General features: G+C 45.8%; 1 protein-coding gene across 1 annotated transcript in view; it reads right to left on the reverse strand.

Annotated features, from left to right (window-relative positions):
• SIAH3 (siah E3 ubiquitin protein ligase family member 3) overlaps positions 1-13616 on the reverse strand; it is a 47449-nt gene that overhangs the window by 10319 nt on the left and 23514 nt on the right. The window contains exons 3-6 of the mRNA XM_010073236.1: positions 11038-11074; positions 7704-7711; positions 7366-7386; positions 7274-7284 (exon numbers count right to left, since the gene is read on the reverse strand). Of these exons, the coding sequence (XP_010071538.1) occupies positions 7274-7284; positions 7366-7386; positions 7704-7711; positions 11038-11074 (77 nt within the window). The remainder of the gene's footprint in view (positions 1-7273; positions 7285-7365; positions 7387-7703; positions 7712-11037; positions 11075-13616) is intronic.

Here is a 13616-nt window from a genome sequence, read left to right on the forward strand (position 1 = left end):
ATATCTGACCTGTTGAGTTTGTGTTTTACATTCCCACTGAAAAAGAAATTAATATGGAAAATAATTTAAAAAAAATATTATGCCCACTGTGCTCATAAACTTAACAGTTCAGACTCCCTCTAATAACTCATCATTCAGTATTCATTTACAAGTTACTACAGTAACAGCATGTTTCCAAGAGGAACAGATTTGCTGGTGTCATCTGAGATAATTAGACTAAATCCACCCCAAGACAATCCAAATGCTTTGCTTCCATCAGGCAACCTCCAGCTATCACAATTATATGACATCTAAATCCACTAACTACTCTTTCAGAAATGCACCACGGGTGTGCCAAAGGATGGCAGAAACATTACTGGTCTGTTGGAAGGAGAGAAGGGATGAGGTGGTTGTTGCTGAGCAAGCCTGCAACTTCTCTTCGTGGAACCAATGTCTCCAATCCCATCCACACACACAGCTTCTGGCCAAGGATTTGCTTTGTGGTCTATGTCACATTGCTGTTGCAGCTGTCACAGGGTAATGTGCAATTAAGCCTAGCCAGGCAGGTCACAGCTGAGTTCAGACACTGGGATGGGGCCATGTAAATGGAGCAGGGAGGAAGCACAGGGCACGTAATCCTGCTGATGCTGGCTCCCTGTCCGGTCTCACAGGCTGTGCCTGTGCCCACAACTCTGTAGCAGTCACTGAGCCATGTACGAGCCCTAAGACACTCCTAATTTTTGGTTAAGACCTTCTCTTGAGAGCTGTGCCTGGGGAAATGTAAGAGTCACTTAAAATCACACCTGCCTCCCTCCTGCCGAGGCATCACTGGTACCAGCGAGCGATGGGCATCTCAAACCCATCCACAATGGCCTTGTGTGGCACAGGTCACGCTCAGGTTTCATCAGCATTAGAAAAAGATGGGAAAATAAATTCTGGTGGGCTCAGAATAATTCTCTTTTCCCCTACGTGTCCCTGCTCCTTCTCTGCTAGTGACCCAGCCCTGAGCTTTCAGCTTGCCCTTGCTCTGGGTACCTGCAACATTGCTGCGGCATTGAATGAAAAAAGTCTTCCTGTTAGAAGGCAACCCAAAATTCATCATTATTCCACTGTCAGCTGAAAGTGTGTCTTGAGTTTTTTGCAGTCAGTCTTAAGAAAGGGGAAAAAACACAAAACAATCCAAAAAACCAATGTGAGACAGTAGCTTTGGGCATGAAAAACAAATTGCAAGTCTGGGGAAATTTTTTAGCTTGTGTAAAGTATGCTGATGCTTTATTGATATATTCTTTGCAGTAAGGAAAGGGACATTTCTGTGGGAACATTTGGCTTGTCTCACAAATACTTCTTTTGATTTTGTGCAAATCATAACCTGTTCCTTCTTCTTCCTCCCCCTCAAATTGTCAAAGAACAGTTCTTCCAGAAGTTTTCTTCACATGGGAAGGATGCAGGTGGAAAGAAAGAACAGAAAGGGAGGCTCAGCTTAGCCAGAGAAGACAATGTTCCATCTCTATTAATAGAGTGAAAGTTTAAAAGTTTTCTTGAAGAAAAAAACCTCCAACAACCTTCTAAGTTAACATTCATGCTTATGGAAAGGTGCTGTATTGACAGCCTCTGGGTTTGCAGTGCTCTGCTTGCAGAGGGAGTAGAGCACAGAGAACAACAGCGTTCTTTTTTTTTTTTTTTTTCAACTTGTCCTGTCAAAATGCTTCAGATCTGAGAAAAAAAAAATGGTCTCCCCTAGCCAGGAGAGGTTGAGTCAGTCTCCACATTGCCCCTCCTGCAACACTGCCCTTTTGGGGAGGGAATCCCTGGGCATCCCCTAGCCTGCTGGCACCTCCACTCTAACCTCCTGTGCCACCATCAAGAGGGAGTATAGAACCAGAATCACTGAATGGCTGTGTTTGGAAGGGACTTTTGAAGATCATCTACACTCCTGCCATAGGCAGGGACACCTTCTACTAGATCAGGTTGCTCAAAGCCCCATCCAGCCTGACCTTGAACACTTCCCATGATGGGGCATCCACAGTTTCTCTGGGAAACCTGTTCCCTTGTCTCACCATCCTCATTGTAAAAAATTTCTTCCTTATGTCCAATCTAAACCTACCCTCTTTCAGTTTAAAACTGTTACCCTTTGTCCTGTTACTACAGGCCATGGTAAAAAGTGTCTCTCTATTTTTTTATCAGCTCCCTTTATACACTGAAAGGCTGCAATCAGGTCTGCCTCAAGCCTTCACTTTTCCAGGCTGAACAACCCCAACTCTCTCAGCCTTTCTTCATAGGAGAGGTGTTCCAGCCCTCTGACCATTTCTGTGGCCCTCCTCAGGACCTGCTCTAACAGGTCCATGTCTTTCTTGTGCTGGGGATCCCGGAGCTAGATGCAGTACTCCAGGTGTACTCTCACAAGAGTGGAGTAGAGGGGCAGAATCACTTGCCTCTACCTGCTGGCCACGCTGCTTTCTGTACAGGCCAGGATACGGTTGGCTTTCTGGGCTGCAGGCACATGTTGCTGGGTCATATCTGATTTTTCATCCACCAGTACCCCCAAGCCCTTCTTGGCAGGGCTGCTCCCAATTCCTTAATCCCCAAGCCTGTATTGATACTGAGAGTTGCCCTGATCCAGGTGCAGGACCTTGCAGTTGGCCTTGTTGAACTTCTTGAGATTCACAAGGTGCCATTCCTCGAGTCTGCCAAGGTCCCTTTTGATGACATCCCTTCCCTCAAGCGAATCACCTTCACTGCTCAGCTTGGTGTCATCTGCAAACTTGCTGAGGGTGCACTCAATCCCACTATCCCTGTCATTGGTGAAGACATTAAACAGTATTTGTCCCAGTATGGATCCATGTGGGACACCACTCATTACTGGCTATTGAGCCATTGACTATTAATTCTTTGGGTGCTGCCATCCAGTCAATTACTTATCCATCTACAAATCCATTAATCAAACCCATATCTCTCCAATTTAGAGGTAAGAATGTTGCAGGGGACCATATCAAAGGCCTTACAGCAGCACAGGTAGATGACATCTGTAAGTCTTCCCTTGTCCACTGATGCAGTCACTCCATTGTACAAAGCCACAAGATTAGTCAGGCATGATTTGTTCTTGGTGAAGCCATGTTGGCTGTCTCTAATCACATCCCTGTCTTCCATATGTTTTGACATCTTCCAGGAGGATCTGCTCCATGATTTTACCTGGCACTGAGGTGAGTCTGACTGGTGGGATGTCACTAGGGGATGACAATGTTGTTCATGGGGAAACCATGAACAATCCAGAGGTGAGAGACCTGTCACCCAGCAAGGCCGCAGCTCCTGGAGTGGAGTTATTTTTAAAGTCGGGGATGCTCTTGCTGGAAATCCATTGGTGTAGACTGTGCAGCTCTGGCTGCAGCACCACAGGCTCTTTCAATTGGCTTTGGTGTCTCTGGCTCTCCATCCTAAAATTTCCTATTTTAGTGCAACTGTAGTGTTGGAGAAAGGGGGCAGAGGGGGCACATTTCTTGTTCAAAGCCATTCTTGCACTTTAATGCCCCCCCTTTACACTCTCACTTGTCTTGTGGGAAGGTTTTATGTTTTAACCTCAGCCAGGTCCTTCTCATGCAGGCAGCTTAATACAGGTTCTTATAAACTTGTCTGGCTGTACAATGCTCCACACCTTGCACGTCATAAAAATGAGTAATTGTACAACTATTCTGATACATTTATGGGTTTTGAGGATTTGAGAGTGGGATGGATTTTTTTTTTTTTTATTTTCAGCTTTCTATAGAGAGCTTTTTATAGAGCTTTCTGTGTGACATGTTATTGAACAAGATGACAGACCACTCATTTCACCACATCAAAGGCATTTCAGCCTTTCTTTCCCAGGACAAACCTCTCTCCTTCTTCCCAAAGTGCTGCTAGGGCTGGAGGGAGGAAGAGTGGCAGCTCAGGGAGGGAACACAAAGGGAAGATCTACACCCTGTCTCTCATGCTTCAGTGCTGCCTACCTGCTCCCTGGGCCAGGGTGCAAGCATGTGAGAGAAGGCATGATCCCACCGCCCAGGGCTCAGCCTGCCAAGCTCCCAGCTGCCATCCCTGCCCCCTGTTGGGATGTGGCCCTGGGGTGAACAACATAGCTTTGCTGCACGGAACTGTACACCCCTGTGACAACTGAGTCATTTGGGGTGGGCATCACATCCCCTTCTGGTTTTGTATTAGGCTGAGAGCTCAGGGCAGACCTTTGGGACCAGGCTTAGGAAGCAGGAGTGGCTGTGTGGTGTTCTGTGCAGCCTGTCACCCAAAGGCACAGATCACGTGTGTAGTTACTGCAAGAGAGACACTCACACTCCCAGGAGGAGTCAAGTATTTCTGCAGCTTCTTCAGCAGCTACTGCTCAGTGAAGGCTGTTAGGCACCTTCATGCCCCTGTCAACACAGCTTTCATCTCTCTTTAAAACCCTTCATTTCCCTCCTTTCCACCCTATGAGCATGCAGTGATGGCTTACCCTGCAATTTCCAAATCCACAGCGAGACCATGCCAACTCAGAATAACAACTTTTAGACCCACCAGGCATGCAAAGACCTCAAGGAGAAGGATAGCATTACTTAGCAGAAGAAACACCAGTGACAAACAGCTGGATAAATTTCAGATGGGATTTGTCTTGTCTAAATGTATGTATCTAAAAGATAGACAAGTTCAAATCTGAACTACTTTGCTGAAGCTCCCTTGATAATGGAGATAAGATGTACCTCCACAGAGCAATTCATCATCCCTATTTTGAACATGTCCATTCTCAGGGAAAGTTGAAATTATTGTGCAGCACCTGCAGGAGATGTTCACTACTCTTCCTTGGCTAGAAGTGGAGCTGGGGTCACTGGCCCAGAACTGGACATCAAACATGAAAAGTTTTGCCACATTCAGTGCAGAAGGAGAGTCACGACTCAGAGTAGCAAAGGGTGTCAGGAGACTGCCTCTGTGACTGTTTAATGGGTGATTATGAGCTGCCTATTTGCCTAATGGAGAAAAACCCTTGAGCTGACACAATTTCTTCCCAGATAAGGGCTGGTCATCCTAATTTTCAGGCCTCTAGATTTAACAGTGAAATAAAACTAATTTACAGCTCTTGCCATCAGGAGGACAAATTTTCATCTCCGTCTTTCGGGTGAGAGGCACTATAACAAATGAGTGATTACTGACCCATGGTACCTATTAGAGATTGCAGTTGGGTCATCTCATTTGTTGTTTTAACACAAGAAATTAAGAAACCTAGCAGGGCTGTCACAAAAATTGAATAGATAATGAGATGAATGCTGCCTTTACCAGAGGCTCTTTCTAGAATTACATGTGGGAAAAGCTCGGCGATGAAAGGGCCTTGAACTGTGGACCTGAATTGCGGAGCCCAGCAGGACTTGCTGCTTGCACCGGCTTCCTCCCATTGCTACCTGGAAGTGCAATCTAGCTGCCGCACATTGGACTTCAAACAGACAAAGGAGCAGTTAGCCATGTACTTGCTTGGATCTTTCTCCTCCATCTCTGTCTGCAGCTAAATTGCCCGCCAAAAAGGTTTTGAATCAGCAGTGGACAGGACATTTCCCTCCCAACAGAAGCTGCTGTGGCAGATTCCTGTGCGCTTAGCCCGATGCTGATTGCAGACCAGTCCCTGCTGCCAGGTAACAAAGCTCGTTCCTTCAAAAGCAATCTCAGTGCTGGGAAACAAATAGCTTTCAAATTTTAGGGGAAATACTGAAGAACGTAATGGATAACCTGACTGTGAGCTGTGGGAAGGCCAAATAAGAACCTAGCAGTCATGGAGAGGTTCAAGTTCAAGGCATACATACTCAGCTTCTTCTCAGACCCTCCTGCCCCTGGGCTGTGGGGCTGTACATCGTGCATGTGTAGCTCAGCACTGCAGTGCCTGCCCTGGTCTGAGCCTGTGCTCCACCTGCACCCTGGACCCTCAGAATCCACCAACCACCTCTGATTCTGCAGCTCCTCCCTGCAGCCTACTGTGACTCACCAGGCTTTTCCTATCATGCAACACAGTGCCCTGGAATTGTCTCATGCATTGAAGGAAAGAAAATGGTAAGAATTGACTGCCACTTAGTCAACTGCTAGCTAGTTATTAGTTGACTAGTTGTTAATTTTTCTGATCTAATGTAAGATGGAAAACTGTCCCATTACCCTTGGTTCATAGAGGTCTGTTTAGTGCTTTGTAGAGAAAGTACTCAGAGTAGTATCCTACTCTTACTTTCAGAAATTGGGTTATGTCTTTTCTCTCTACACTGGGGTTTCAGCTTAGCCCTGGATGGAAGGAAATCAGAGCTACACCTCTTTCTTCTGCAGCAGAGCAGCAAGGCTAACTGCCCTGTTTTCATGAGCTCAGGGAAGCACAAACAGGAGGATCTGTGAGGCTGTGGTATGAAGCTATATGGCAAGACTCCCTTCAGATTTAGACTATAGCCCAGAAGTTAAATGATCAGTGAAGGACTTAATATCTTTTAACTGCTTTCCTCCAACTACAGCCACCTAGGCTGGTGCACTCCAGCACAGAACAGGGCTGTATGAACACAGCTCCTCCACCACTGCAAACCAGAGCAGACCCAGGACCCACCAGCTTAGGATGCAGGTCATTAACCTCACCCCTGCTTGGGGTCTTGTCAGCACTGGTGAGAGCAGTGAACTTCAGGGCAGGCAGTGGAAAACCTGTTTCCACAGAAAGTGCTGATGCAGTTACAGTAGGAAACCTCCCACTCCCTTTCTGTCACTGCAGCCCCAACTCACGCATCACAAATGCTTTTTCCCAGAGCTGCTTTGTCTTTCTGGTGGACCTGAGGTTGCGAGGTCAGCATTGCAAAGTCAGACATGCAAGTCACATCTCCATGTTGCTTCCCACGTGAGTTTTCTCCTAATTTATTCTTGCTGCCAGTTTTACACGAAGATCTGCTTTAGCTTTTGGGCTTGCTCCAGCACCATTCTCTAAAATTATATCAAGTATTGATTGGTAACAGATACATTACAGGGCAATGCTATTGAGGATACATTAAGTAAATGGAGGAGCAGGCCCTTGCATGCTGCTTTCTTCCTTTCACTCTGCTGCTGCTTATCAGAATGGCAATCAGCATCAGCAGAGACGTATAGGATCTGAATCAGTCACAGCTTAAATGGGACAGAGATCATCCAAATTAATAGGTTATGGAGAAGATTTGGTGTTGTACTAAATAGCTGTGGGTCTGGTACTGTCCTTGGTTACAGAGTAGTTACACAGATGATCTTGTGAAATAAGAATTGTTCAAGGAAAATACTGTGATTCAAGAACCTCAACATTGTGGTGATCTGCCATACCGTTCCATGTTTAATTTTCACTTATTGTCGCTCAATATTTTATTTTCTTTTGTACCTAGAAAGGTGCCAAGCCCTGGTGACAGTGATGGCTAGCTACTATTTTTCAAGTCATGCAACTCAGGCAGTGAAGTAGAAGGGACAATAAGAGAACAGGAAATGAGAGACACAGTCACAGTTCCAGGTGATGGACATTAAGGTGTCACTGGCAGATGATGAGAAGAAAGTGAGTGTTTCAGGATGAGAAATTGAGGTAAAAAATTAAGCAGCAAATGTTTACTAAGATTTGGAACAAAGTAAACTACAACTCTTCCTTAACAGTCAGATGTGAAAACGAGCATCAGTGACAGCAGTATCAACCTAAACTGACCTGCAAATGCCCTTTTACTGGAGCTCCTTGCTACTGACCTTACACAGGTGACTGCAGTTAAAGGAATGCAGGCTGAAAAATCAGCAAGTCTGTGTATGAAATAACATCAAGATTAAGTAAAATCATCTGAAGCCGTAGAGCAGCAGAGTTATAGCTAAACTTCCTTCTCAGTTTGGTCTGGCGTTGTCCTGATCTGGCATCGCTTGGCTATTTCTCTCCACTGACTGCAAGGAGACTTGAGGGTGACTAAGCAGAGCCCAGACGCAGACATCTTGTTTTCAGCTCCTATGCTCAGGTGAGACAAATCCCACCCTGCTCCTGCCTTGGCTCCTGAGCTTCCTGGTTACCTTCAAGCCCTTCAGTTCTTCCTCTTCCTGATCCATCTGCCTGGCCCTGCACTGGCTCATCCCCGTATTGCCTCAAACATGGTCCCCTGGTTGTCTTCATGTCCTTCTTCAGATCAGTGCTTTTGTGAATTTAGGCTCTCCTAGTAACACCTCTGCTCTTCCCCGAACTTTGCCCTAACTGAGCCATGAGACAGGACTGTCAACATCCCATTCTAAACTGAGACTGCTTTCAGAATCTCAGCTAGCCAGCTGGAGTACATCCATGCCCTCTCTTTGCCATATGAAGATTTGCCTTGACACCGACCGTCTAGCTGATAAACTCTATACCACCTGGTCCCTCACGTGAAAGACTCCATGGGACAAAGCAAGCATCCCTGTTTTCACCATGGCTTGCAGCCTTTAAAGGACAGTGATATACAGGTCTTATGTGCAAGGTCTAAACTGCCAAATAAAGGAGATCTAGGGACAGATCTGTGGTTCCAGGCTCAGGTGACACAACCTGGCTTACAGACATACCTTTACTGAGGTGAGACAGGGCAGCCTGAACCTGTGCCAAGAAAAAAGTAGTGCAGGTAGTCAAGGTCCAGACCTCAAACACAGACCTCATCTCCAATTTATCAGCCTAGGCTGCCTTTATACAGGTCAATGAAACAGGCCAGGAACCATTCCCTGGCCCTGAGGACAAGTGGCACATCTTGTGTCTGTGTGGTTGAACTCGCCTCTCACACAGGGTGGCCCCTGTGTTATGTCTGGTGGGAACAGCCCCTGGTCTCTCCGAGCCCATCAAGGAGAGCGCTTGCTGACACAGGGCAAACACCAGGAGAGTGCTGGCCATGGCCATCACACAGCATGGATGATTGCAAGTTGGTGCTGTGGCCTTGGCCTGTCGTGGCTTGGCATATACAGCCGTACCCCAATTTCCCACACCCAGATGTGGTTCAGCTTGTGCAGGCGAGAGGCAGAAATTCACATTAGGGGAGTTCATGGGCTGCTTCCCAAGCCCTTGAAGGTTAATGGCTGCACAGAGATTGTCAGCCTTCTGAGACATCTTTTGGCAACTTTCCCAAGCAGTCGGTCATTTGGAAGAGAAAATAATAAGCACTCTCCCATGGAAGGATTTTTCTTTTGGCATCTTATGTCAAGACGCAGTTACATGTCAGGTACGTGTTTGTTTTCATAAGGCACTATGTAAAAAACATCTCTTCCTTCAAGTGCACATTGTGTCAGCAGCTCTTTTGGACCAATTTCAACTGCTCAGACATACTGCAGCTCTCTTATGGATAGAAGAGGGCATTCAGGCTTTACCTTCCCTGTCAGCTGAAGAGTCACACTGCTCTGCAAACTGCCCTTGAAATCAATGTGGTTGCTATATTAGAAATACTTAGCACATAAATTGTAGGACATGGAGGCAGTGCATGTTACAAGGCATGAGAAGCATGCAGCGAGCCTGCTGTACAAGCTCATTTAAAAATCTAGCACAGACCCCTCGCTGTCCCTTCTGTTTGGTTCAGAGCTTTAAGGGAAGGTGAGGGTACGTGGCTAACCCCATCCAAACTCCAGATGGCCAGAAACGGGGCTGAGCTTTCTCACACATTGTATCTATTTTATGCTGATAAGCCCACACTGCAGGTTTGATAGCAAAATGAGCTTCTTCACCCAACTGGTGAACTTTCAGCTGAATTGGAGGATGTTACTGGGTGGGCAGTGGTTAAAGAACAATAAAACAGGAATGGAAGTGGCATACCCACGTTTCAGTAGGTGCCTCCACAGGGACTGATTGTGTACACACTGATAAATAATTATAAATGGGCAACTTACCCTGGGACTGTGAGACAGTGATGTAAAGAATGGAAACTATCTGTGCAAGTTTTCATGTGCCTGGGTATTTTAAATCCAAGGAGACCACGATAAGGATACATCCAGAATGTGTTTTTGTTTCCAAGCCCACCAAGGAGAGATACATCTATGTGTGTAAGTATTAAAGTCATATCTTCCATGTTTGCAAACCCGAGCCCATAAAATGACAAGCTCGTTTAACAGGGCAAGTCTTTCTCTGTGAAAAACCTGAAGGCTCTTTAGATATGCCAAATTGATTTCTTTGTCTTGAAGCATGAATATCAATTAAGCTGAGGTTATGTCCTAGCTTAAAAGCAGGGTGAGATTTATGTGAACAATCAGTTGCAGTTACAGGGAATTAATTTTCAGTGTATCGTACAGGCATAGGAGTGCATTACTTTCCTTTTATGTCATTTGTTTCCTGATACTGGCACTCTGGAGCAAGGGTATCTCAAGTAAATTTGGTTTCTCATTATACATCCAAATCCCATCAGCACAACTACAGACACCTGGTGAAGGGTCACATTCAGTGCAGGTGACATCATGTTTCAGTGGAGGTACCTCAAGGTTTTGTAGAGGAGCTGCAGCTCCAGGGAGAAGAGCAGATGCTGAGTGGCCAGAATGGGTCTCATTTGTGCTGGAATGGTGGATTTCTCACTTGGCTGGTTTACTGTCATGCCACTCATTATTTCTGCTATTGTTATTTCTCCAGCACTGAGCATAACAGGTACCTTGAAAAAGGACTGTACAGAAAGGGTGAACCGCTGTAAACCCAAATTCTTCACTGAACAAAGCCAGCACACCTCCACCACAGCCATTGCACCTCCACTATGGAACTGCACTGCCAGGAGCAGAGAGGCACAAGGGACAGCAAAGGCTTTCACAGTTTGCATGCTGACGTGACGGAAGACAAATTTAGGATCTAGTCCTAGTTTCTGTGGATCGTGTTTTACAGGAGATAGTAGCTAAAAGAAACCAGGCTGCAGTCTACTGTTTCCACAAGAGACATAGTCATATTTCTTCTAGCCCAAGATGCTTGTATTTTCGACTGCATGATGACCTCTCATCAGCAGAAAGAGTGGAGGGTGATCCTTGCCTCAATCTCTTCCACTATTAGGGCACTCCTGTGGGAAGCAGGAGATGCTGCTCCTCCATTGTGGGAGACGTTTCTGGTTTCTAGGTTGCTCTGCAAGCAGTGGATGAAAGCTGCTGTCTTCTCCTGCCCTCTGTGCTGTCACTCTGTGTTGGGTACACTCACAAACTAAAGACAGGATCCAGTCCCTTGGAGGGCATGGGACTGCCTGATTTTGCATCCAGAGAGGTACAAGTGGGAGACACTGAGCTGAGCAAGATGGTGTCCTAAGACATCAGCCCTTTGGGAGCAGAGAGGCACACTAGGCACATTAGAACATTTTCAGAGCCAGCTTTGGTGTACAGGGGCTCTTACAGTGTCTAAGTGATCAGGTGAATCTTTTGGAGTTAGAGACCAAATAGCATCTAATTGTATTTTAGGAGCTGAATCTTGCCCTGCATCCCCAACAGGTCATGTTCATGGACAGGTAAAGGAAATATCACAATTTGCCCCTACACTGGCTAAGGCGCCATCCGTCATGGGAACTTATCCATCCCATATGTACTGGGAGACCGGTGAAAACCTTGAGTATCTCAGTCTATTGACTGCAGAAGAGTTACTCTGCTCTGTGACACCACATTCGAGCTTGCACAAAATGGGTCTTATACAGCTAGCTAAGAAAAAGGGAAAATGCATTCAAAAGGAGGGGCCGGGTACTGGAGGCCTCTGCTCTGCCAATGGGAGCTGAGCCTGGTGGTGGCTGTGGATGCAGAAGAGGGTGGGAAGAGGGGTTCAGTCTGAAATGTTTTCATGGGGGTTCCCTAGATGTGGGGCACATTATATTGTGGCATGCAAGCCTGACATGGTGCTGGGACCTATCAGCACCTGACCAGCACTGCTGATCTTGGTGCCCAGCAAAAAGTCACTTGCAGATCTGCACATCCATAAATCACTTATGGCCCGACACTCTTGCAACTCTTCCTAGAAAGGTAGGTCTCTGTGATCCAGGGATCCAGTGCCTGGCTCTGGTTCAGCCCAGCTACATAGCCTTGGCTCAGACTACTGAGGAGGATCTGGGAGAAAGTCTATAGAGCAATGACTTATGAGATGAAAAAGGTGAAAATGAAAACAGAGGTAGGATTGCAGAGATGGGGATAGGTAACAACTCAAGAGTTCAAGAGGAAAAACACCAGCATGGGAAGACATAAAGTCCTAGATGGCAACATGGAGAACTCAGCAGCACTGAGGACCTGTCACAAATGCAATAGAAACCATCCCCTCCCCATCTAATGGCTGACTGCCTGGCCAGCAAGGACTCTTCAGGTATCTTATCGGGGACACAGAGCATACTAGTGCTTAGCCTGGTAGTACATTAAATCTCAGCTATCTCTTCTCTGTCAACCAGTAAATAATTGTGTTACACTTCAAAGTCGTGTATATCCTGCTTACAGAATCTCTTTGTGCATAGCAAAAGGTGCCTGAACAAAGTGACCTAGAAAAGGAAGGTTACACCTTCCTCTCTCCAGCATAGAAAGACAGCATGACCAATAGAAGAAAATCCAGTTTCTTTGTTCTTGTTGTCCCTTTTAATCTTCATCTTCTCTGCAACTAATGAAAACAAAACACTTTAATTGTGATTTGTTGGTGTTGGGGGTTACCACAAAGGCATAGGGGCAAAAAATGCAAGGCAGAGTTGTATTTCCACATGTATACAAGTGGAAAGTGATGTTTGTGGTATGTCATGGTGTTGACTTTTTAAGGACAAAAATTAAGATTTTAGTAAGAGGAACAGGACAAAATAACTTTGAAGATGTGGACCATTTAGGCAATGGAAGATGCCAGTCTGCTGGGCTAGAGTATCTATGGTCTCAAAAAGAGAAATCCAGTTAAAGTTTTATGCTCTGTGTTTCAAAGTTTTGAGATCACAGAAAGGTTTCAAAAACAACTCAAAGAAAAAGTGTGATTCATCTTACCTAATATCACAACTTCACAGGCATCTGCATATGATCTAGCCAATATAGGCTTTCCTAACAGTCAAAGTAAATAGCATAGTCCTCTGGGCTTGCCTCCTGATCTCGTCTTGCATCTAATCTAGGCATGCTCATTTCTCTCTGCTGAGTAAAATTGGACCCTGCATTTAGTTAGGTGTCCTTTGTATCTGGCACTAGAAAGGGGCACTGTGCATGAAGGGAGGAGTCACTAAGTGTGTGGCATGAAATCAAAATAAAGAGCACTGGGTCTTGCTGGGGTGGAGTTAGCTTTCTTTACAGCAGCCCTTATGGTACTGTGCTTTGGATTTGTGACAAGAAAAGTGGTGATAACACATGGATATTTTAGTTATTACTAAGGAGTGCTTGCTCAGCATCAAGGTCTTCTCTGTTTCTCACTCTGCCCCCTGTAGCGAGTAGGCTGGGGGTGGGCAAGAGGTTCGGATGGGACACAGCCAGGACAGCTGACACCAACTGATCAAAGGGATATCCCATACCATATAATGTCATGCTCAGCAATAAAACTGGTGGGTAGTCTTTCCAAAGCAGTGTTTGCTTAAAGACCAGTTGGACATCAGTCTGCTGGTGGGAGATGGCAGGTGACTGCATTTGCATCACTTGTTCTTTTTTCTCTCTCTTTCCTTCACTTATTAAACTGTCTTTACCTTGACCCATGAGTTTTTCTCACTATTGCTCCTCCAGTTCTCTCCCCA

Source organism: Pterocles gutturalis, unplaced genomic scaffold (assembly GCF_000699245.1).
Source record: "Pterocles gutturalis isolate BGI_N339 unplaced genomic scaffold, ASM69924v1 scaffold8272, whole genome shotgun sequence".
Lineage (NCBI taxonomy): Eukaryota > Metazoa > Chordata > Aves > Pterocliformes > Pteroclidae > Pterocles > Pterocles gutturalis.